The sequence below is a fragment of the Bactrocera oleae genome, chromosome 5 (genome assembly GCF_042242935.1).
Source record: "Bactrocera oleae isolate idBacOlea1 chromosome 5, idBacOlea1, whole genome shotgun sequence".
NCBI classification, from domain to species: Eukaryota; Metazoa; Arthropoda; class Insecta; order Diptera; family Tephritidae; genus Bactrocera; species Bactrocera oleae.
The window spans coordinates 358,526-382,011 of NC_091539.1; the positions used below are offsets into that span (position 1 = coordinate 358,526).

General features: G+C 37.2%; 5 protein-coding genes across 5 annotated transcripts; 2 read left to right on the forward strand and 3 right to left on the reverse strand.

Moving 5' to 3' along the window:
• Window positions 1-5,431: 5,431 nt before the first annotated feature.
• LOC106617196 (probable methylmalonate-semialdehyde/malonate-semialdehyde dehydrogenase [acylating], mitochondrial) lies at window positions 5,432-9,041 on the reverse strand. Its single transcript, XM_014234224.3, has 3 exons — window positions 8,903-9,041; window positions 6,945-7,299; window positions 5,432-6,868 (listed from the first exon to the last, which is right to left on the reverse strand). Exons 1-3 carry the CDS (start codon window positions 8,930-8,932, stop codon window positions 5,691-5,693), a joined length of 1,563 nt encoding a protein of 520 aa, XP_014089699.1. The 5' UTR covers window positions 8,933-9,041; the 3' UTR covers window positions 5,432-5,690.
• A 133-nt stretch (window positions 9,042-9,174) lies between these two features.
• LOC106617171 (uncharacterized) lies at window positions 9,175-16,494 on the forward strand. The gene is made up of 3 exons (XM_036372586.2): window positions 9,175-12,442; window positions 12,865-13,002; window positions 13,082-16,494. The coding sequence occupies exons 1-3, from the start codon at window positions 11,132-11,134 to the stop codon at window positions 13,151-13,153; spliced, it is 1,521 nt and encodes a 506-aa protein (XP_036228479.2). The 5' UTR covers window positions 9,175-11,131; the 3' UTR covers window positions 13,154-16,494.
• LOC106617181 (GPN-loop GTPase 1) lies at window positions 16,484-18,014 on the reverse strand. Its single transcript, XM_014234200.3, has 4 exons — window positions 17,325-18,014; window positions 17,036-17,265; window positions 16,831-16,969; window positions 16,484-16,764 (listed from the first exon to the last, which is right to left on the reverse strand). Exons 1-4 carry the CDS (start codon window positions 17,919-17,921, stop codon window positions 16,579-16,581), a joined length of 1,152 nt encoding a protein of 383 aa, XP_014089675.1. The 5' UTR covers window positions 17,922-18,014; the 3' UTR covers window positions 16,484-16,578.
• A 264-nt stretch (window positions 18,015-18,278) lies between these two features.
• On the forward strand, window positions 18,279-19,111 carry Grx5 (Glutaredoxin 5). The gene is made up of 2 exons (XM_014234231.3): window positions 18,279-18,696; window positions 18,755-19,111. Exons 1-2 carry the CDS (start codon window positions 18,393-18,395, stop codon window positions 18,958-18,960), a joined length of 510 nt encoding a protein of 169 aa, XP_014089706.3. The 5' UTR covers window positions 18,279-18,392; the 3' UTR covers window positions 18,961-19,111.
• A 423-nt stretch (window positions 19,112-19,534) lies between these two features.
• LOC106617199 (myotubularin-related protein 10-B) lies at window positions 19,535-23,471 on the reverse strand. The gene is made up of 2 exons (XM_070110101.1): window positions 22,798-23,471; window positions 19,535-22,657 (listed from the first exon to the last, which is right to left on the reverse strand). Exons 1-2 carry the CDS (start codon window positions 22,861-22,863, stop codon window positions 20,387-20,389), a joined length of 2,337 nt encoding a protein of 778 aa, XP_069966202.1. The 5' UTR covers window positions 22,864-23,471; the 3' UTR covers window positions 19,535-20,386.
• Window positions 23,472-23,486: the final 15 nt, after the last annotated feature.

The window sequence follows — 23,486 nt, forward strand, 5'->3', positions numbered from 1 at the left end:
GTGTGGGCGCTCTAATGTTTGTCGGTGTCAGAAATTAATGACAGGAAATTAATTTTAATCGTTTTAATTTGTTAAAGAATGTGTTGGGTTCATATAAGCAGACAAGACGTGAAAAACAGAATTACTTTCTTTTTTCAAATTACTAAGGAAACGGGGACCGGTGAGTACTCAAAAAATGTGGTAATAATCATTCCAAATGTGGTGCTGCACTTATTCTTAACTTCAAATTGACGAATTCATAAGTTTATATTTCTTTGAAGAATGGCAGCACCTCCACGTGCAATGTCAACCAACCGAGTATATGCTATTTCTAATATGCGAATATCTAAAAAGCCAATATCTATGTAATATATACGCATTCGTGCTACATAGGCAAATACAAAGGTTTAAATATCAGGCTCTCAAAAAAATTGCATATCATTTGAGAATGTATACACTTTCTGATAGAAAAATTGTTTTTGAATAAGCTCTAGAAATGCAACCAAATATGATATATATTTTTTTCTCATAGACGCTAGTATATCTGACATGTAAGAGTCTCTAACAGTTCATAAAAATTATGTCATTAGAAAGCACACTGCTCACATCGAAACTAATCAAATAATCAAAAGCAATTTAATGCATGTGCCAATGAAACACCTCAAATAAGTTAGTTCATCGTCATTACAAACGTTTTAGATAAAGAACAATTACGATAAAAATAACATACATTGCAATCGTGAGCAGCGTCAGCGCACGCGCACCATATGGTCAGCCAATTGATAGAGGGCTGACAATTTCATGCAATTAGTTATTGGAATGCACACAACAAATTACTAGCTGCAAGTTAATAAAAAACGACGGTAAGGCACACAGCTTGCACGGGATGTAAAATTGTCGAATTCTACGATATTATCACAAAGCGTTGTGCTACCCACGCGCGCATGTGTCACGTATACGGGTATCACATGCCGAAGATGTCAGCATAAATATACACATGGAGGAGGGTGTCAGGCAACTGACAGCGTATCACACATTGTTACACTTTACACATGTCGCGTATTTTGTATTTCATTTATTTGTTTGCATTAAAAAAATGCGCATCAAAATTGGCTCAAAGTGCGCTTCATTGCTAGGTGGACTAACGAAAGTATAAATTGGTTCATGCAAACCTAAACGCGACTGCGCTGTAATTATGCTATTATATGCACATAATTACACTCGCTAGACTAGCAGCTAGCACAGTGTTCAAGCAAAAAATATATATTGAAATTAACATCACATATTGCACCTCCTTACATGGTGTAGGTTTAAATTATGTGCCACGTACAATATATGTATGTACAGATATAATATGTATTACGTAATATATACATATACATATGTACATAAATTTATGTTCTTACAAATATGATAATGCTTTTCCAGTGCCACTTTCTGAGTTGGCATGTTTATTCGCATTACATTTTGAGCAGAAATCGACTGATGTTCGTCAAAACTGACAGACAGGATATGTTATCCTGTTCAGCGACACACACAACTGTCGTCGCAATCACATTTGTATCAAAAATATGAGAGTTCTTGTGATTTCGATTTGTTATTAGCTTGTGGGAACTTTCTTAATTTCGTGCTTCAATGCATTCAAAAAGCAGGAAATACTTCCAAAAAGGTAGGAGAAATTGGATTTCGACCTTTGTTGTTTTTGCATTTCCTAAAACGGCGATGGAATGCGGAAAATAACGGAGGGGGAGTCTATGAATGTTGTTACATATGTACGTATAAAAAAATGGCTTTTGCTAAAATATTGTGGCCTTTTTACATACGTGAGTGATTTCATTTAATTTTACACTTTGATGAATATATATGGTATATGGTATAAGTAATATAAATAATAAATATGTAAGTATACGTATAGATGAGTATAGAGCTCTTATGTCCAAATAAAACAACCAAAACTTATGCGATAATTTTGTAGCCTTTTATTTTTCCCTCACGCTGACGCTGGTTCATAAGCAGTAATTACGTACTCTACTACGGTAAGAGCTATGCTCTAAGAGGGGATAGCTCGTTTAGCCAAAAGCTGCTGAGTGCAATAGTTTTTGTGTTGTTTAATCGGATTAATTAGATTTTGCGCAATATTCTGAAATAATCTATGTTAAATGTTTTCACGCATGAACGGAAATTCCCTCAAATTATGTATTAAGGTTAATAATTTTGGGTGCTGCTAGGTGCAAATGGTGTAGATTAATGGGTAAAATGGTGGGCATTTAACATGAATATCAAAATGGATTGTATATGTTTGCATTAAGCTCACTGTTCTTATATAATGGTATTTCATTTCGAGTTTATATTTTAGTTAGAAATTTGTGCATGTTTTTAATCAAAGTTTTATTCAGTGGGAGCTCTGCGAAAAGCCATCAAAAAATTGTTGAAGAAAAATATCTGTTTTTAGAAATGTCACCTGCTATAGATATTTGATTTTTGGCTCTTTTAAATTAAAACCTTTATTGGTTACCGACCAATCGAAACATTTTAACTAGCTGCCTTTATTTTAGGACATCCATTCAAATACATATATGCCTATACGCCATTCGTATATTCGAAAAACGAAAAGCAGTCGCCAAAGTATGAAATTGAAATTTCCACAGAGCTAAAGTTTCAAAGCGTGTCAAAATAATAGCGCTACTGAATTCGTTTTTTCGACAATCTGCTTATCTTTGCAAATGTGTAATAAAAAAAATTAACGCCTTCGCGCATGCGTCCTAGTTGACTAGTTAATTATCTCTGCTATTGTTTAGCGCACAGTCGGTACACTTATTGTATTTCTGAGTGGATTCTCCGCAGGTGAGAATGCTCTACATCCTATGCGCTAATCATGTTTGACCAGAAAGAAAATAAAGACAGCTGCGTCCATGGTACGTAAGCGACAAGGATGTCATCATCGGCAGACTGGGCAGTCTGTCCATGCTACGAAAAGGTGCGTACGATCTTAATACGTGCAACGTTGTATTCAAAATTAGGCTCCCAGCCGAACGAGGTTGTGAACCACAGAACACACGGGAGTTTATTTCTTTTGTTATTTTTCCTCATGTTCTAAGCATTTTAAGGCGCTAGCTCGTAAAAACCGCTCTCAATAAGAGTGGCTGCTGTGCTGTCAGGCGATTTAATGAGATCTTTTGATTTTACCTATTGTTTGCTAGTGCTGCATGTATTTTTATGCTTGTGACACGTGGAAAGATTTTGTAAATCATTCTGCATTAGAGGCAGGCTTGGATTTTTTTTTTTTATACTCTTGCAACATGTTGCTACAGAGTATAATACTTTTGTTCACCTCACGGTTGTTTCTATCACCTAAAACTAATCGAGATAATATAGGAATATGTATATATAAATAATCAGGATGACGAAACGAGTTGAATCCGACTTGGGTAAAACTTAAGATATCTTGATGAAACTTGGTACACTTGTTCCTTGGCACCATAAAATGTTCAGAATGATAAATTTGTAATCGGACCACGGCGATGCTTACAAAACGTCATTTATCCAAAACATATAAAGTGCCCTAACTAAGCCGCAATAATATATGTATATATCAAACCATTTAAGCTAAATCACCCAAATTTGCAGAGGACAAATACATTTGACACCTCTGACGATATTGTAAAAAGAGGTAAAATCAGATAATAAACCTTAAGCAAAATAGTCATTAAGCCCGTAAAATGTAAACAAAGGGTCAACGACCTCAAATGTAAACAAAGGTTGTTACATTTAGCAAAGTAAACAAAGGTTCTGGACTTGGCTAAATGTAAACAAAAGGGTCAATAACCTTATAAAATGTAAACAAAGGTGCCACTGACCTCAGAAATATGTAAACAAAAGGTTCATTGACCTCATAATGTAAACAAAGGGTTCATTGACCCCATTAAATGTAAACAAAAGGGTCAATGACCTCAAATGTAAACAAAGGTTGTTGACTTTGCTAAATGTAAACAAAGGTTGTGGACTTGGCTAAATACAAACAAAATGGTCAATAACCTCATAAAATGTAAACAAAGGGGTCATTGACCTCAGCAAAATGTAAACAAAAGGTTCATTGACACCATAATGTAAACAAAGGGTTCATTTACCCCATAAAATGTAAACAAAAGGGTCAATGACCTCAAATGTAAACAAAGGTTGTGGACTTGGTTAAATGTAAACGAAAAGCTCATTGACCTTATAAAATGTAAACAACTTCGGTGCACCTAAAGTAAAGATTTTTTCTTGTTTAATATATAGTTTTGCTACACCTGAAGGTAAACAGGGCAAGTTTTGATCCTTGCAAGTTGCAAAAGTGCAAAACGTTTGGTTACACCCGATTATGGCCCTTCCTTACTGGTTTTATTTTAGCGCTGTTTTTTTATTTCTTATGCTTTAGTTTATGACCCATTCATTGTACTTATTTAGTAGAAAATAAATACAAATTAAATTAGTGCGTATTGAAACATTCATAAGTAAAAAGAACTGATATGACAACATAGTTTCCTTCTTTCTTACGCAATACATGTGCTTATCATGTGTTAAGTTAGATATTATTTTTTTTGCCCTTTACTCTTTATTTAGATTGCATTCTCTTAGGGATATTGTTATATAAATGTCTAAACTATTTAGTTTGAGGCATTATTGGGCGTTACTAGAGGAGCTATGTATAAGACATTTGGCATTAACGAATTTTGCAAACCAAAGTACTATATTTTCTCACGTAATCTACTAATAAGCAATACACCACGGCTCATTTACGCTTCCTCCCTTTTTCGGTCACTTAACTTCCATACTGTTGAAATCATCAATTTATCTAGTAGAATGTTACAACAGCAACAATCGACAATGAAATCCGCAAATTGTACTCTTCAATGCTTCCGCAGATTGGCAGGCAACACTTCACCTTAAAGAAAGGGGATGAGGCGGAAATAACTCCTTTAGTATAATGTCAGACAAAGTAATGTCAAATTTATGATGAAGGCGCTTCGCAAAAACACTTTATGTAATCTTTGATTTTATTCTAGCTGCCATTCGAAGATCGGGCAATCATTGCGATGATCCAATGAATTTACGAGTATATACAAATTTGACAGTGTCAATGAGGCAATAAAATTGTATATCCTTCTATCAAGTAATCGAAGAATGCCATAGGCTAAATAGAAGATTAGAACAACTGAATAGAAAGGGTATGACAGTCTGATGACTTTTATGACTATTGATTGCAGTTTTCGCAAGATCGCACACACTATTTATGCTATCATATTTTTTCGTTGCATTATTATTCGTGTCAATAAAATATCAAATGTCACAGCAAGCATTCGATTTCCCACTATCTAAAAAAGTATGCGATTCCACTACCACATATGTACATACGACATCATAGCCTTCGTGAGCCCTTCGTGTAAATGCCTTAATACTTATTTCATGATACTTTTCTTTTAATATCAATATGTATTCATATGTTTATTTCTTAATAACATTTATGCAACAAACGAGCTCTTAGAAGCTTTACATACTTAAGGTATACAAAAAAATAAATGCAGCATTCCATGTATGGATTGTTAAGAAAATATCAAGCGTACAAAAATATATCAACTTTGTTATTTTTGTATCGGTCATTGACCCTAAGGCATCTTAAATAGGAAGACAAACGCCCTGGACTATCACTTTATATAGTATGTACTTTTGGTCTACTTCATCGTGGGCATGGCTACCGCCGCCTGCGTGTGCGTCACATCTGTTTCGCGCCACAATTGTGTTACGGTCTTGGTTTGTGTGTAGAATTTGATGCCCATTTTACCCGAGAAGTGGTGATCCCCTTGGAAGGAGCCACGCGTGCCGGTGAACGAGAACATAGGTAAAGCTACGGGTATGGGCACGTTCACACCCACTTGGCCCACATCGATTTTGTTGACGAACTTGCGTGCAGTTGCGCCGTTAGTGGTAAAGATCGCTGTACCGTTGCCGTAGGGGTTCGCATTGATGGTTTGAATGGCTTCGTCGAGAGTATCGGATTTCAAGATTACTAAGACAGGTCCAAATATTTCCTCTTTGTAACACTCCATATCGGGTGTAACGTCAGAGAGTATGGTGGGGCCCACGAAGTAACCCGCCTCATAGCCAGGCACCTTGACGTTGCGTCCATCGAGAATGAGTTTAGCTCCTTCCTTTACTCCAGATTCAACAAGGTGATTAATACGTTTCCTCGATTGTTCACTAATGACTGGGCCCACATCAGTGCCGGGCACATGACCAGCATTTACCTTCAATTTCTTGGCGCGCTCAACCAAATCTGGAATCCATTTCTGTGCCTCACCAACAAACACGGCAGTAGAAAGTGCCATGCAACGTTGACCCGCAGCACCAAAAGCGGCACCAGCCAGTTGGTTTAAGGTGTTCTCCTTGTTTGCGTCGGCCATAATAACACCATGGTTCTTGGCACCCATATTGCTCTGCACACGTTTACCATTTTTGCCAGCACGCTCATAAATGTATTTGCCCGCAGCATCGGAGCCAACAAAGGACACGGCTTTGATTTCGGGCGCATCGCAAATGAAATTGACAGCTTCATGTTGACCATGAATGACATTTACAACGCCAGGTGGGCAGCCAGCTTCATTTAACAGCTCCATCAACAGCATAGTCGAGCCGGGGACTCGCTCTGAAGGCTTCAGAAGCATAGTGTTGCCGCAGGTAATGGCAATTGGGAACATCCATAGAGGAATCATGACGGGGAAGTTGAAAGGTGCAATACCCGCGGTGACACCCAAAGGCAAGACAAGCGAATAAGTATCCATATCACGTGCCACGTTAGCCACAGTCTCACCCATTGCAAGTGAGGGAATGCTACAAGAGTGCTCAACCACCTCTGTTTTAATAAAAAAAAATAGTAGTAATATTAGCTACAAATGCATAAGTGGAAAAAACGGTGAAATAAGACTCACGTAAACCACGTAGGACGTCGCCTTCAGCATCGGCAAGTGTTTTGCCTTGTTCCTTGGTTATGTTCTTGGCCAATTCACCCATATTCGATTTGATCAATGCTTGTAATTTGAACATTACCTGCTGGCGGGATAACACTGATTGTTGGCTCCACGATTTGAATGCTTTTTTGTTCGATTCCAAAGCAGCTTGCATCTCACTCTGTGTGCACTTGGGTACCCGGCTAATGACCTCATTGGTAGCGGGATCGTGCAAATCGATCCATTCTTTGGTTTGAGACTCCACAAATTTTCCATCGATGAACATTTTTGTAGTTGCTGGAGCAGAAGAGTAGCCGCGCTTAGCCAACAAACGGCACTATAAAAAAAACATGAAAAAGGAAAACACTTAGTATATTTTACCACAGAATCTGCAATAGCAAGGTATACTTGACCGTCTTTGATTCATTGCTATTAAACACAGCGAGCGCATACCTTACAACCTATTTATTAGTACATGTACCATATGTAGACATGTTTTGTCCAGTTGTTTGTTTTCTATTCGGATTGATGTACATAAAGCAATTTACCACTCAGTCACAAACGGTTGAGTTCGCTAAATTCATCGCCGAATAAATTATAAAACTAAAAGCATGCTGAAAAAGTCAGGTCTACATATGAACTGTTGAGGTATTCAAATTTAGTTAATAAAACGGTTGATTTCAGTTTTAATTAATTTGACATTGCTCGGACTCTGCTATGAGCGAAAGTCAAAGTGCTTGGGGAAATGCATTACATCGCAACGCAAAAGCTAATCAATGAAGGAATATACTAATGTTATATACCAGCATTCTCGCACTCGTAATAAGAGAGTAAACAGTTTACAGCAGCGGCAAATTTACTGCTATATAAGTACGTACATATAATACACATACGGCTCATTTTTCATTGAAATGATAAATTACCATGTGTATACGAGTATATTACAGTTAAGTGTTTGTTTATATTTTTATCAAAAATTATTTAGCGTTTGTTCATCTTATTGACGCCATAACAGTTTTTAATTACCACTTATAGTTTTATCGCCAACTGCTACTTTATTTTCCCAAACTGGTAAACAGAATATCACATTTTTGTTGCTTATATTGTATAAAAAAATTGCACGTAAAGTTGTTAAACCAAAAGCGACAGAGATGTGTATATTATACTTTGTATATACTTTGTATATATACATATATACCTTGATTATATCTGCATATAGATATGTGCTTATTCTTTCCACTTATTTGGTTGACTTGTGAACTGACGTACATGCCGGTTTATTATCATTTTCGCTATATATCGTATACATGCGTTACTTATAGTGTATATGCACACATGCCCTGCAGGAAAAATTCCAAATAGACAACAGAAGCTTTAATTTCGGTTAGTTGGCTCTTGCTACATCACATTATTTGACATTTTGAAATTTCGTAATATCAAAAACTGTTTATTGTTTCTTCATAACAAAAGACATTAACAAAAATTTTGTTTCATGTTATCAGGTATGTTAAAGTACTTATACCTATTTGATTTCAGTTTTGACTGTCGCCGCGGCAATCGAACTAATAATACACCAACCGGTAGCCACGCACTCAACACATTTCGCTCTTTGGCCGGCAGCAAGGTAAGCATAAATATACATATGTTATATCTATGTACAAAAACAATACAAAATATATTTCTTTGCAGCCGCTAGGCAACGGCATGTAGTGGTCGCGTTCTACCCGTAAATAAGTTACATAACATTATTGTGATAAAGAATTCACTGCCACGCGTGGCTCTGAGCAAAACAAACACCAATTAAAATAGAAATGAGCAAATAATAAAACAATTATTGCGATGACATTGTTGTTATCTCAATAATGCGGCCTGTTCTTAATTGCTTGATTTATTGTATGTATTGTACATTCGTTTTAGTCCGATTATCATAAAAACCTCACCTCGGCGCCAATTAAACGAATCAAAGACATCTTCACAGTAATTAACCACGTCACTGCCGAAATATTAAATCAAATTGTGTTTTGTCCAAGCACTGGCGAATTGCGACTGAACCAAACAGCCTAATGGCTCCACTAGAACTGAAAAATCTTGCGACTAGCCTTTACATGAACAGCGATACTTGATTTCTAGCCAGCCAACAGCGACAGCGGAGTGAGCAGCCGACGACAGGTTATCTCCCTTCCAATAAGTGGACAACTCGGCGGTGGCGCTCGCTCAGAGAGAGGTTATTCAATTATTTATTTATCAACATATGCGAAAACCAATAGAAAAGGCCAGCACGAAATGTGGCGTTGCTGCTAAATGCTCCATCAAAGCATTCCATGTGAAAGTATATATATCTTAATATGCAAATATGTTATGATAATGTTTTTGTGTGGAGTCACTCTTAGCAACAATTACCTTTAAAAGTAAAAAATTCGGCATCACGCTCCATTTGACTTCTTTGTTTATCTGAAATTAGAAATTCATAAATTAAATCTATAAATAATTGCACGCGTCTCTGTTATTTTGCTCAGCGATTATAGATATATACATACATCCAACATATACCTATGTATATGTACACATCTGTGTATTGTGCGATCAGAAGCAGCAAACATGAGCAAATATAAAGAACAAGAGCAGCAGCTCGTGGTCGCGCTGTAAGCGCCTACATGCCCATTTGTTAGAGAAAGCGGGCCTGTCAACAACTGGAAAATTATCAATATATTTGTGTAGAATTGCATATACTATGGGTACTTAATATTATATTGGGAAGTCCGTGTTTGATGATAAATTTTACGCCTTCCTATTCTTGGTTTTGTTCTGTATTTTTCTTATTTTTACCACGTTGATTACTTTTGCATAAATATGAATTATGTGCACATTATAAAAAAATTTTATTTGCTTTCTTAATTAGTAATAAATGTTAACCAAAACCAGCGCTTTCAATTATTTATTACTGAAAAAGCCACCCAGTCGTTTCACATCAGCTCGTTTCGCACAGCCACCACATCAAGTATATCCTAACTACGCTAATACCGTTATATTATGACCAAGGATGTGCCATAACAAATGCAGCATTGCCAGTTGTATTTGCTAAGTGCGCCAAAAACGGCCGGCCAAAGCACAGAATGCCTGATGACAAATCACCTAACTCAATTTGGAGTGAAGACAGTCGCACGCTCTTTTGTAATAAGTTACTCTCACGGCAATTTAAGTGAGCGCGGAAAGGAACACAAGGAATACGTCCACAGGTCCTTTTTATTGATTTTTCGTTGCCGAGTAGAAAAAGCAAACTCGAAGTATTTGTCAAATACTCAACTCAAGTGGCTGACAGTGAACGCTTATCGACGAGTACACACAAAATTAGCATATTTGACACGAATTGGCGATTTGCGAAAATTGTTGGGATTGCAGCACATCGAGAAATACTGCTTAAGAAAATTTCCGAAACCAAATATACTTCAGTGAGCAGAAGTTATTGCAAGAAAACTTAAAAACGAAAATAATTTCAAATCAAATAAAAGCATTTAACTGTGTTAAGCGATTGTGACTCCAAGTCATTGAAGTTAACGTAGTGAAAAAAATATTTCAGTGGTAAAAAGGATAAACATAAAAAAACGTTCTTCAACAACATTCCCTCTGCTCATGAAATGACTTTTCAACAAAAAGTGTTTTCAGTATTATAAACAAGTTTTCATAATCTAGCGCAAAAAAGCAGAATCCTGCAAGCTGCTTCAAAACTCTTACATTTTGTGGAGAACAGCAGAAAGGTGGTAAAATAATTGAATGCCCCAATCTACCACACACAATACTGGCGACTAACGATAAAAATCTGTAAGAGTTCGGAGGGAACCCAGAAAGCAATATCCACTTCTGTAATAGCAATTCATTACAGTTATCGTGCAAAACAGCCGCTCATTGTGCCCTCTTCTACTTAATTTCCTGTCGTGCCACAGAATATTGTTTAATCAATAACGAATAGAGCGATTGGCGAACGTAGTGGTTACTACGTTACAACCACCGACACCCACTTTGTGTGTTGCATGTGTGTGTAGCGAGTTTAAAGTTAGTAATCTTTCACCCACCCTCGCAATGCTAAGGCATTCTCAAACTACTTAGACCAAACAAGTGTACGTTAGTGAGTCTTTTCACACCAACTCAGCGCCACAAATTGCAGCGTAAACATGTACAAGACGGTGCGGCATGGCGAGAACAGCCTGCAATATACAATACTGCCACAAAATGATGATTTTCGCATCGAGGGCAAGCTATCAAGCGCCGGCAGTAACAGCAATTCCATTACCGGACGCAAAGGAAAGGCGCGTCGACCAAGACGCCGTTCATTCTTCGCATACTTGGGATTGATTTTCATATGTACCGTTATTGTAGGCGCAGTATTGATACCGTTCCTGGTCTCAGCTGAGTGCCTGCCCAACCCCACGGAATGGTTCTTGAAGACAAAGGCAGCACTAACACATGGCGGCAACATTAATGGGCTGCATAGAAGCAGCGGCGGACCGAGGAAGGCCGGTGCAAATGGCATTGGCAGCCCACAACATGCGCCGCTACACAACAGCGCCGCTAACATTGGTCAAAAAGTGGAAATTATCAATCGCGACGGCGTGGAGAAAATAATTTTGCGCGTCAATAAAACACAGACGCAGCCAAATATAAATGCGACCCAAATCAGACCGATTGCATATGGTTCAGACAAAGAACAGCAGCCACCTACTGATGAAAACAATTCAACGGCAAACGTTGAATCGCAAACGGCTATTGAAACCAAGAGTGGAGTACTTACAACCACTATGCTGGGTTTGAGCAGCGATGCACTGCAGGATGTGCATATGTCGGCTAATAATGCAACAGTCAAGCAGGCGTCGAATGGAGTAGGTAACTTCGTCACAGAAGTTCGCTTCGAATCGGACAGTATTCAGCCCGCCAAGATTGTAGTAATCACCACGCAGCGTACACAGCTCCCTCAGAGTGGGAATGAAATCAGTGGCAACAGCAATAAACAGCTGGACTCCAACGCAAATAATGTTCAAATGCCCAGTCGCACAGTGCAAAATATACCAGTAGCCGCAATACGTCCAACAACGTCCTTCTCCACTACAAGCATATATTCGCCACATGCACCGGCGGCTGCCTCGATGGCGGTTGCAGCGTCAGCCAATGCCAATGCGATTTCCAATCAAAACTCCACCCTACCTACCATTACGACTCGCATAATGCAATTGCCGCTGCTCAAGTCCACAGCAAAGAAACCGATCATACCGCCCGTGCTGGTGCGCACCAACTCAGAAATTAAACCACAAAATCAAAACAGCAACAAAGCGGCAACCGTAGACGGTGGCATCGGGCAAGATATTGCTGCTGATGCGAGTGGAACCGGTGTGTTGGATCCTATTAAGATTAACGCGGAAACAAAGAACGCCGCCTGGATACAGTCGCATTGGCCATATATTGATCCGTCGACATATTTCCAATGGACTGTAAGTATCAAATGCCGTTTGGATAACGCAATAATTGTAGAAGATGAGTATGGACTTGGTTTAAGTGCTCAAGTGTTGCTGTATTTTTGAAATCATATATGCGAAAATTTCGAAAAATTGAGTTTAGACTTTCTGATTTCTTGAAAATATTTTTTTAACTTTTAAAAAGCAGCTTCAAAAACTCAAAGACTATGTTTTTAGAAACATATTTTGTTAAATGACTCGTATTTCTTGTAGAACCTTATGCAAGCGGCATGGTTCAGCAGTAGTAAAGACCTAGGTTCTTTATTATAATCGTGTGAATAATTTAGTATTATAAAACTTAAACACAGTTATGCATATGTAACTGTACATACATGCATATACTTAAGTCATTAATACATACGTATAAATTTTCTTACTTACATGGCGCTGCTACAAAGGGTTACAAGGAGGATAGCGTTCTGCTGCCAGCCTTGCTGGGCTTCGCCTTAATTGGCATGATTCTAATCATTGCAATTTGCTTGATAGCACGCAACAAGCGCGCCATCGTTTCATCGGTGCGCAAGCGAAAACGCAATGTAAGTAGCTCCTTTACCTATTGCTGCAAGTAAGAGCTACTAATTTCGATTTTTTTTTTTTTTGGTTTTTTGTTCTCAGGATGTGGAAGAGGCCGGTGGCGACGACAACACAACGCTGCTGACCAATGCAAATCTCTCCGATGAGGATTAAATCCGGCAGCAACAACACCACACATTTTGTTGGCAGTCAAACACACACAGACACATGCTCCCAGCCGGAACAAGCTGCACTTGAAGTGGTCACAAATAAAACGACGAGCGGTCTTATCCACCATAGCCGAGCAAGTGGAAACGGGTGTATTGTGCAGTGTAAACGGCAGCGCGACTATTTTTTTGTTCTTAGGGTTTATTTTCTCCCAAGTAAGCAAAGCTCACACTGGACACAATCAGCATTATTAAGTGAAGATATTAACTATAGACGTGTCGACAACACGCAAGCAACCATTAGTATTACCTAATTACATACACAAGTATATGCATTTGAAAAGTATGTGAAGCGAATTTCTGAATTACAAATACAGCAACAAAAGTGGAGCGTATGATTGCAAAACTACAAAAGCACACTTTGAAACGCCCAACTTACATGTTCGAAGCAAACAAAAAGCATATTAAGACTGTTGTATTTAATTAAAAAAGCTGTGTATTTAAAGTACTTAAGTTAATTATAGTTTCTAAATTTACATATTCAACTTTCAAAGACAATGTGGAAGTGCAAAAAAAGGCTAGATATGCAAGAAGAAACATATTACATACATGCATACGTGTATGCATGCGCACAGCAGAGCTATATTTGTAGTTGCCGCTGTATAAAATCAGAAACTCGAAAATATGCGTATGCAGTGTAATTAGAAAAAATTATATAATTGTGAATCAAATTGAAAACTTCTTCAAATTATAAGTAGCATAGACATACAAAACGTAAGCCTGCATATAAATATGTATAGAAGCGAAGCAAATATCGCAAACGTCCGCTGTATTTGACAGGCGTTCGCGCAAGTTGCAGCGCCTAAAAGTAGACTACATGCAGCGCCACTATTTATAATACACTTAAGCTGCTTGTGCCACCTTGCAACCTTGAAACACACACACATAAGTAAGTACATACATAAGTAAAAACAGGCTTAGAACTCTTGTAAAAAAAACTCAATTTAGATATTCAACGCGCGCTGATCCAATAGCTTTATATGTATTGAACGCTAAACGAACCTGCACCATAGCTGGAACAGCCACATATATGTATATTCCCATACATATACACACACACACACAAATGTATTCGCCGCGTAATTGTATTGTTGTAAGTGTTCGACGTAGAATTCCCGTAAGCAAATCAAAGTTGCACAAAAATGTAGTTATCGAACAGAAAAAGAGCAGAAAATTGAAAACTATTTTTGTAAGACGATGTGATAGCAAGTAGACAAGCGTAATTAGTGTAAACACACATATACAAAGCACATGCAACAACAACAACTCTAATCTAAATATTTATGTATTGTACATACATAGATACCAACACATGTACAAACCCATGCACGCACAAATGTTCGCATTGCCAATAACAACATCAGTTACCGCGTGCGTTTCGGATGCACACAGTTTGTGTTTTCGCAACGGTAATTCTCTTTGAAAATATGCGAGTTTCAGCATTCTGCAATTGTTGCAATAATTGTGGCATCAGTGAGTGCAAACCTTTCTGCATGCGCGTATATGTGTTCCTTATGGCATATTTAAAGTTATTGCAGATGCGTGCGCGCATATAAACCGTTAAGTATGTAAATGTAAACTATTTATGCAAAAAAAGTGTTAAGCCACGTGAGATATATATTGTATATTGTAGTATGTACATATGTATGTGATTGATTCATTAGTATTCGTACGCATACTTGCCACACATACATACATAACTATAAATTGCTTATACATACATACACACAAATATACAAATATTGACACATAAGTTTGAGTAAATGTTAAATTTAAGTGCAACATTACACGCAACTATTTATAAGTGAAGTGCATACACACATTCTCCTATATAAATGTTACATACACATATACATATACATATACTTATATACATAAATGCATATATATTGAATGTTTCTGCTTGTTATTCCGGTACTAATGATAATCCACCAAACTAGCAAAGCGAATACAAGCAACAAATGAAATGAATGGTTACCTAATTGTTGACAACAACTCACAAACACACACTCATATATATACACACATTTGCAGATATAAGCCTAATACATACCTACTGACCACACAAACAATATAATTAGCAATCAAATATATGTACGACTTTCATTGGCCGACATTTTACAAAAACAACAATAATATTGTATGCACGCATGTATTTATACCATATATAAGTGCAGTACGTAATTCGCAAGTACCATATGTAATTCTGAAAATATTGTATGAATGCAATTTCGCGCTTCAATGTGGAGGAGGCCTTCACCTCACCGTAGCCCTTACACATGACAACAAAAGCAAAATTGTCATTTATAATTACCTAAAAGGGTTGGCGGCGTATATAAAACCCTTTTCCACAGAATATATATAAACACACTAATATAATAAAAATCTGGCTTAATTTGTTTTAATTGGCTTAAAATGTATTACCAAGCTGGCCCATGGGTGATGAGACTACATGCAAAATGTTCCTGTAAATTCTCTAGAAATTGTAGTTACATTGCAGTTGCTAATAAATCATGCATTTGAAAGATTCCGCTCTCCCCTTTATTACGACACACAAACCAAAAAAAAAAACAATCTTTAATATTTATTGAAATTTAAAACAATATATATATTATAATAATTTTTCGAAAACGGAAGCTATCAACCGGAAGTTTGTTCAAACAAGCATTTCCAATAACATAATTTTCCGGTTAAACACTTCCGTTTCCTGAAAAATTATATCCAGCTAAGGTTGGTGTATGTTGGGTTTCCAGTTCCGGTTAATACACACACTCTTTGTGTCTCCGTTACCCAGGTCGCATCCGTTACACATATGCCCATACCATATACCTGCCCGCCGGACCCACATGTACGCACATACACACATACATCATACTTGCATAATATCAAATGACTTTGAACGGTCATAACTCCAGTGAATCCGAACCGATTTTGATTAGTTTGGTGTCAAATGAAAAGAAATTTAAGCTTTATATATGTAACTGCTGTTTCTAAAATGATTACACAATGCTTTGTTTTTGACTACGCCACCACAAAATGAGTAGCTTACTACTATATACCATATATTCTGTAGCGGATGCATTTTCATATATAAATTTACAGATTACTACAAATTCATAAGTAATACTATACAACCACGTATATAAGCATACATATGTATATGCGCGCGTACATTTCAATTATCTTCTTAGCCGGTAAACTGTAACGCCTAATACAACAACATAAGTTAGCTTTTGCGCCTAAAAACCTACTCAATTTAAATCATTAATAAAGTATATATACACATAATTTATAATTATTATTGGTTTAGGAATTTTCTAAAACTAGCTCATTGGAATCTGATATTTCATTTTGTTTCACGCGCTTCTCATATCATTTTTGTATATTTTTTTCTTTTTGAGCATCCGTGTGCTGTTTCACAAACTGATTGAAGTTTTGTTCCTCCACATGATCTTCATTAAAGGTAGGTGCTTCTTCTTCGCGACCTTCTTCGTCCTCAGAACTCTCATTTCCAGGATGTTTGAGATAAATATCAGACAATTCTCGGCCAAGTGGAACCTGAATACATTTACATATACCATAAGAACCACATATATAAAGATTTCATTTTTACTTATTATTTACCTCCTCTACAAAACCACCCAAATGTACTTCGCTTCCTTCACCTTTGCTCTTTGCGATCGCAGCTAATTTATTTTCTTTCATTTTCGCTTCTTCAGTTAATTTGGCCTCTCGTAGTTTGATGTATTCTGCTTTATAATCGCTGCAAGCAAACAAATAAAGCAGAATTAATCTTAAATTTGTACTATAGTATAACAATTTCTATTACCGTTCGTATTCTTTCGCGCAATCGCCCACTAAATCATAAAATCGATCAAATCCAATCCCCGTCTTCGACGACACCCCACACGTTCGTAGGTTACGATAGAACTCATCGAGTGTAAGGGACATTGTTCTTGTCAAATTACTGATATAGTTTTGTTCTTTCTCTAGTGCTTCCTGAAAAGCCTCGAAATCATTCATCCACTCAACAGCAAAATCATGGTCCTGCACATCTATCTGTAAAATATAAAATCTTGTGAAATAACAGCTCTAATATTGAGTTAAACCCCACTCACTTTGTTGAGTGCCACAATGAAAGGCAGGCGAGCTTTATACAATATGGAGCAGGCATACAGCATATTTGACATGAATGTGGTCGGGCTTATGGAACGCACAACATCCATCACATACACTACAACAGTTGGAAACATGGTAGCTAGTGCCTCAGTGATTATAGTGCCAGAAGCCGACCATGTAAATACTTCGATTTGTCCAGGTGTATCAATAATGCACCACTTGTGACCCTGCTGGCCAGCGCGCCTTATTAACTCCACCACCTTTTCAAATTTAGTGGCAAACAAGTTCAACGAGGTGACAATTCCACCATTCGGACCCAGTTTATACTGTTTCATAACTTCTTTGTAGTTCACCGTGTCTCTGATGTCAATATTAGCATGGTATGGAGTTTCTCGACACGCAGGATCAAGATTTATAACATACGGTTTGAAATGAGTAAATGAAAGCTGAGTAAGCTTCTGAACGAATGTGGTCTTTCCAGAGCCAGCCATGCCAAGCACAATCATGCATACTGGTGTCGTTACTGGTTCTTGCCCGGTTGCAAATGATGCTTCCTCACCAGCTGATGAACTAGCTTTGAAACTAGTACTCGCCATTATTTAATGTATTGTATTTGCAAAAATATACAAAAATATAGAAATTGTGGAATATACTTTACAAACAAGAACGCGGTGTAAAATGCGTGTTGAAGAGATGCCGTTCTGGTAAAAATTTTAAACTAATAAAAGGACTGCCATATATATTTTTCTTAATTTTTATAAAACACCTGGTCAATCTTTTATATTTATTACATAAACCAAATTTTAATGTAAATACAGGGCATTGATAATTTGTTTGACATTTGTTAAATGTAAAATTATTTTTTATAACTAAACATAGCTTTACTTCATACTATATTATCTTATAAAACTATGTAAGTATGGCAACGTTATGTATAACCTCAATTATGAAACATATGCAAAATCAAAACAGCTGACCGTCAAATAGGTGAAGAAATCGGAAGTGATCAAAATTTGTTTGTTATTCAACAAAATTAAAACTGCAATAAAAATTTAGAAAAATAGAAAATGTCTGGAAGATTAATCCTACGCCAGCTCTTCCGACAGAGCGCACTTGCGCAACGCATGCCTGTGTTTAAACGATATGAAAGTGCGTCAACAGCTACTGGTACAACTAGCACCACCAAGCAGCCAACATTCAATAAGGACACATTGAAGCAGCTTGTAAATACAAATAAAGTTGTAATATTTATGAAGGGTAATCCCGAAACACCAAAATGTGGTTTTAGCAATGCAGTGGTTCAAATATTGCGAATGCATGGTGTACAATATGACGCGCATGATGTCCTTCAAAGCGATGAACTGCGACAAAGTAGGCTTTCAAGTACAGTGTTTTCCAAACTATTGCTTATCAAAAATTTAATTTATAGGCATCAAAGAGTTTTCCGACTGGCCTACTATCCCTCAGGTCTATATAAATGGCGAATTTGTGGGCGGTTGTGATATTCTATTGCAAATGCACCAAAGTGGCGATTTGATAGAGGAGCTAAAGAAGGTTGGCATAGAATCACTCTTACTGACAGAAACTAAAAATCCAGAAAAAAGCTCAACAAAAGACACTAAACCCGATCAATAGTGAAATCTTTGCGATATTAACAGCACTTTGTTTCGAAAATTTGTTGGATATTTATGTAACTTTTGCGAAATATTATTTAACTTAACGTGTTTATTTAATTACAATGTTAAATATGAATAAAATTATGTTGAATTTAGTATGATCACCCATACCAAGTATTTCTAGTTACTCTTCCGGCGATGGTTATATTCAGCAAAAGCAAGTAGCTCCAAAATTTTCACATAAATTTGCGTAGGATTATGAATTCCTAATATTTCCATAGAGTACTGCCGATGTTCGCTAATTACCATGTTAGCAACTATAATGGCGATCGAGAAAGCAGTGCGATGATGCAGCTGTTCCACAGATGGAACATTTCTCTTCCGGCGTGGTGCCATTTACAAGAAATTATAAATTATCAACCAATTTCAAAGAAAATACCAGATTGGCTAAACACGCACAAAACTTTCTCGTATTCATAAGCACAAAACCGCTATTTTAACGTTAAACACTGTATATTATGTATCATGCACATAGATATATAATGCAAGCACAGTGGTTTGGCTACAAACATTTCCGCAATAAAAATTCAAACTTCGTATAACTTCCATTTTATTCTCGATTTGTCATTTCAACAATACATTGAATGCATTTTACAATTTTAATTTATTTACTTATGCTTCGATTAGTAATTTACGTGTGAAATATTAAAATATAATAAATATTTTAGTATTTGTGTTCAATATACATATATATTTATATATATAACTATGTAGGCAATATCGTAACGACATTGGTGCGACATTTTTATTATGGTTGTCCTGCGGTCGGGCGAAATCGTTATTTTTTATCGGTCCCAACCGATACCATACAAAACCCCACCTTGATAAAAGTAATATTTCAATGCTTCTTTCAATTGCATGAAAATTGCAACTATTATTTAAATACGCCTATATAATACAAACATTTCATACATGTCTAACGAGTAAGACTTTTTCTGTATTAACATACATAACTGCCGTCACTTCAGTAAATTTTTAATAATTTAAACTTTCATACGCATAGTCGGAATAGTTTATAAACAAAGAGGAAAGTTTTAATGAAAATTAAAGTAGCAAAATATATATGTATGTGTATAATACTATAATGTTCTCATTTAAGGTATGTATTAAGAATTTTGAATTGCTTGGATAATAGCATGTGAGTATGTTGGTACTGCATGATTTGAATAAATGCCAGCATGAAATATAAGTTCTTTTCACAAAATACCAATGCTATTTCTAAGTATTTCTTTTATGTTTGGCTTTGTAAATACCGATTTGACCAATTCATTGCAATAAATAAAGAGAAGAACTGGTTTTCAAAACACTTTAACTAAGAAGCTCAATTTTAGATTTGCGTCTTAACCGAATTTAGCTGCTTGAGACATTTTGCAAATATCGGAATGCTATGCGATGGATAGACGTTCCATAAATGACCCTTCTAACAGGAATTCATTGCTATTTGTTAATATGTCGATAAGTTGCTCAGATTCGCCCGTGTTTATGCTGAAGGGGAAAAAAGACGAAATCTCTGGAAGCAATCCACTGCTATTGAATCCATTTAAGGTAGCCGGTAAGGAAGACTTGCGACGTCGTTCTACGCCATCGATCATTTCAATGCTATTGCGTCTTCTTGTCATGCTATCTATGAGGGGCCTTTTTTCACAGGTCCGTTCGTAGTAAATATCTGGTAAATCATCAAAGTCCTGAAGTTCTAAGCAACGCTGTAATTTGGCAATGTTGCTCAACAGTAAACGATGATTAAGATCTATCTGTGGAAAGCCGCCATGTTTGATTTCTAAAATAGGCATCCAACGATAATAACATTGTTCCCATATTGCCAAATCAACCATGCGATGTTGCGGCTCCAAATAGCGATCCTTTGGTATTGTAGAGGAGGTAACAAACAATTGCGGATTGATGGTTGTAAAGCGTTGCTGTTGCCCTTGTTTCATTGCGGAAATTTGCGCTAGTCCGGGTAACATAACAGCACCTGCAGGTATCGCTATAGAGCGACGATTCTGTTGTTCCTGTCGTTGACGTTGATAGAAAGGATTTGTAAAGAATACCTTATCTTTCTCAGCAAACTGTTCACCCCAATCCCAAACAGGACGCAGAACCAGATTACCAAAATTGACCGCTCGCGCTCGATCCGCCTCAGTATCAAATTGAAATGTATCAAATATAGGTAGAAAACACGAATCCCATAATGTGGTCAAATATGTTTGACTGTACTCAAATTCATCTGGGAATTGTTGCAATAACTGCCACACGCAGTCTAGAAACAGTAAGAACACGGGACTTTCTTCCTCTTCTGCTGCATCACCACGAACGTGACCTAATCTAGTTTGAAAAGGATGCTCCAGAGACACCCATTCCTTTTGTACCAACGACTGAAATCCATCAATTGTTCGAAATAGAGGATCTAGTATTATTTGCGTCAGGCTCGAAATAATACAACACAAATCCCGACCATTGGTTTCCTGCAATACACATGTCGTACCGGTTCGCAATGATTCTGCAGCCTCACATGAATATCGTAGACACAGTGACACATAGAAGAGCCAATTCGACTTTTCAACATTTGAAAGAAATTTGGAATCTTGAACCAGAAATTCTTGCGGACTTTCCGGAGTACAAAGGCGACGAAACTTTAGGTACGCTCTTTGTACATCTTGTATACTAGGAAGGCGATCCGTCAGTTGTAGAAGTTTTAGCGCATGACGTGGATCACACTTTCGCACTAGTTCAAGTGTTACATTTTCCACTTTCGTGTCTTGTTGCATTGCTGGTTTTAATTCCGCTAAGCGAACAAGCGATGCATTGCCATAACCATATACCCAAAACGCCGCACGCGAATCGTAGAAGGCTCGTGATAAATCCAAGAACCGTTCAACTGTGCAGCATTTAGGAATGACAAAGTGAGGCGGTAGGGTGTACTTTGGGGCCTGCAACACATTTTGTAATTGAGGCACACTATCGGCACTTACAACTTGCCATTCGTTTGCACCACATCGTATTAACTCTCGTGCCCAGTCATTTTTTGTGCTATACATAGTGACACTCGATTTTCCTAACATGGAGTAATATGGCTCGCGATAACAGTACGCAAAACTGAGATCATGACGCGATGGATATGCGAATCGCGCTAAAGCTGAAGCAATCAGTTTTCCATAGTCAGGGCCAGATCTTGAATTTTGGAAGGCGAATTTAAGTAAACGAAAATTTTTGCAAATGATGTGAAGTGCCGTAATACGACTGCTCATCACTTTCTGTTGTGCGTCAAGTTTTTTGCGTCTATTTCCTCCACTTAATGCGCTTACGCTGACTCTACCGCCCTCTGCTAGCTGGTACACATAATCTATGTTATTTAGAGTAACGTCGTTACGTTGCAAGTATAAATGCTCCTGATACGATTCCTGGAGAGGTGTTTCCTGTTTGTGTCGTTGTAGTGGCACAAATGCCATTTTGAAATTGGTGACACTTAACAAACCGAATACTGCCTGGCGAGACATATCCAGCTCAGAACCTTCAGTAGGAGCAGGCAAAATAGCAGAAAACAGATAAGCGGGTGCCGATGCTACAACAAGTTCGTTGGGTAATAATCGTGGTTTAGCCAAATGAAGGTCCCGCAGCTCCGTTGGAAGCCAGTCATCGCTACCTTCTTGGCGAGGAATCTATCAAATCGAAATTTAATTATTGAGTATAGTAACTCATAAAGGAAATGCACATTTAGAGGTGATGTCATTTTTCCTCGTAACAGTACATTAAGTTCTATTGAATATAAACAACCTTAAAGCTAATATATTCTACTTACATCTCCAGGTGAGGGTGCAACATAACTCAAAAAAGTATTTCGCTTCCGGTCCGATATACTAGCCATGTTTGGTGATAATTGCCTATCGTCTGCTTGCTATGTCGACCTTCTTCCTATGTACTATAATCAATGTTGTAGTTATTGTCACTGCCGCTGGTTGAATTTTAATATTCAGTAAACGCAATGTCGCTACTGAAGTATTTGTGGTTGCAATGTCGTGTTGGTTTTATCCGTTCTATCGCGTCAAAAGCTAGGTGCTTTGTGGGCGGGCGTGTTGCAAACGCCAGAACAAGCACTGCGTCCGCCCTCTGCGTCAGCACTCTACTTTAGCTTAAATCTATTTTCTTTGATGTTTTTGTCTTTTTTCCTTGCTTTGCATGAGATAAGTAATGATAGTACTTCCCGACGGATTTGGTAAATTTTGTTTTCTTTATTCATGTGGTGTCATCACAAACGTCATATCAAAAATTTAATAAATGTGTTTTATTTTTCTTTTCACTGATAATTAAAGGTTCACTTGTGATGGTATTTTCTAATTCTAAGGCATTTCATACGCTAATATTTATTTTTCGGAAGTATTTTCATATTTTTCACCAGATTGAAGATAAAAAATTCACTTTCAATCACTTTTAGCTTATTTCCCAAATTACTTTGATCACTTGCTTTCTTTGACATTCCGTGCAGAGAAC

What these genes read in the sequence shown, in the direction of transcription:
- LOC106617196 (XM_014234224.3), bottom strand. Translation starts at nt 8,932, where the DNA reads ATGTCTTTGATTCGTTTAATTGGCGCCGAG. An exon ending in TTCGTTTAATTGGCGCCGAG is followed by an intron (nt 7,300 to 8,902) that starts GTGAGGTTTTTA and finishes TTTTTTTTATAG; the next exon opens with TGCCGTTTGTTGGCTAAGCG. An exon ending in CGACGTCCTACGTGGTTTAC is followed by an intron (nt 6,869 to 6,944) that starts GTGAGTCTTATT and finishes TTATTAAAACAG; the next exon opens with AGGTGGTTGAGCACTCTTGT.
- LOC106617171 (XM_036372586.2), top strand. Translation starts at nt 11,132, where the DNA reads ATGTACAAGACGGTGCGGCATGGCGAGAACAGCCTGCAATATACAATA. An exon ending in CGACATATTTCCAATGGACT is followed by an intron (nt 12,443 to 12,864) that starts GTAAGTATCAAA and finishes GCTGCTACAAAG; the next exon opens with GGTTACAAGGAGGATAGCGT. An exon ending in TGCGCAAGCGAAAACGCAAT is followed by an intron (nt 13,003 to 13,081) that starts GTAAGTAGCTCC and finishes TTTTGTTCTCAG; the next exon opens with GATGTGGAAGAGGCCGGTGG.
- LOC106617181 (XM_014234200.3), bottom strand. Translation starts at nt 17,921, where the DNA reads ATGGCGAGTACTAGTTTCAAAGCTAGTTCATCAGCTGGTGAGGAAGCA. An exon ending in TCATTGTGGCACTCAACAAA is followed by an intron (nt 17,266 to 17,324) that starts GTGAGTGGGGTT and finishes TATATTTTACAG; the next exon opens with ATAGATGTGCAGGACCATGA. An exon ending in TGCGCGAAAGAATACGAACG is followed by an intron (nt 16,970 to 17,035) that starts GTAATAGAAATT and finishes GTTTGCTTGCAG; the next exon opens with CGATTATAAAGCAGAATACA.
- Grx5 (XM_014234231.3), top strand. Translation starts at nt 18,393, where the DNA reads ATGTCTGGAAGATTAATCCTACGCCAGCTCTTCCGACAGAGCGCACTT. An exon ending in AAGCGATGAACTGCGACAAA is followed by an intron (nt 18,697 to 18,754) that starts GTAGGCTTTCAA and finishes TTTAATTTATAG; the next exon opens with GCATCAAAGAGTTTTCCGAC.
- LOC106617199 (XM_070110101.1), bottom strand. Translation starts at nt 22,863, where the DNA reads ATGGCTAGTATATCGGACCGGAAGCGAAATACTTTTTTGAGTTATGTT. An exon ending in TTGCACCCTCACCTGGAGAT is followed by an intron (nt 22,658 to 22,797) that starts GTAAGTAGAATA and finishes TCGATTTGATAG; the next exon opens with ATTCCTCGCCAAGAAGGTAG.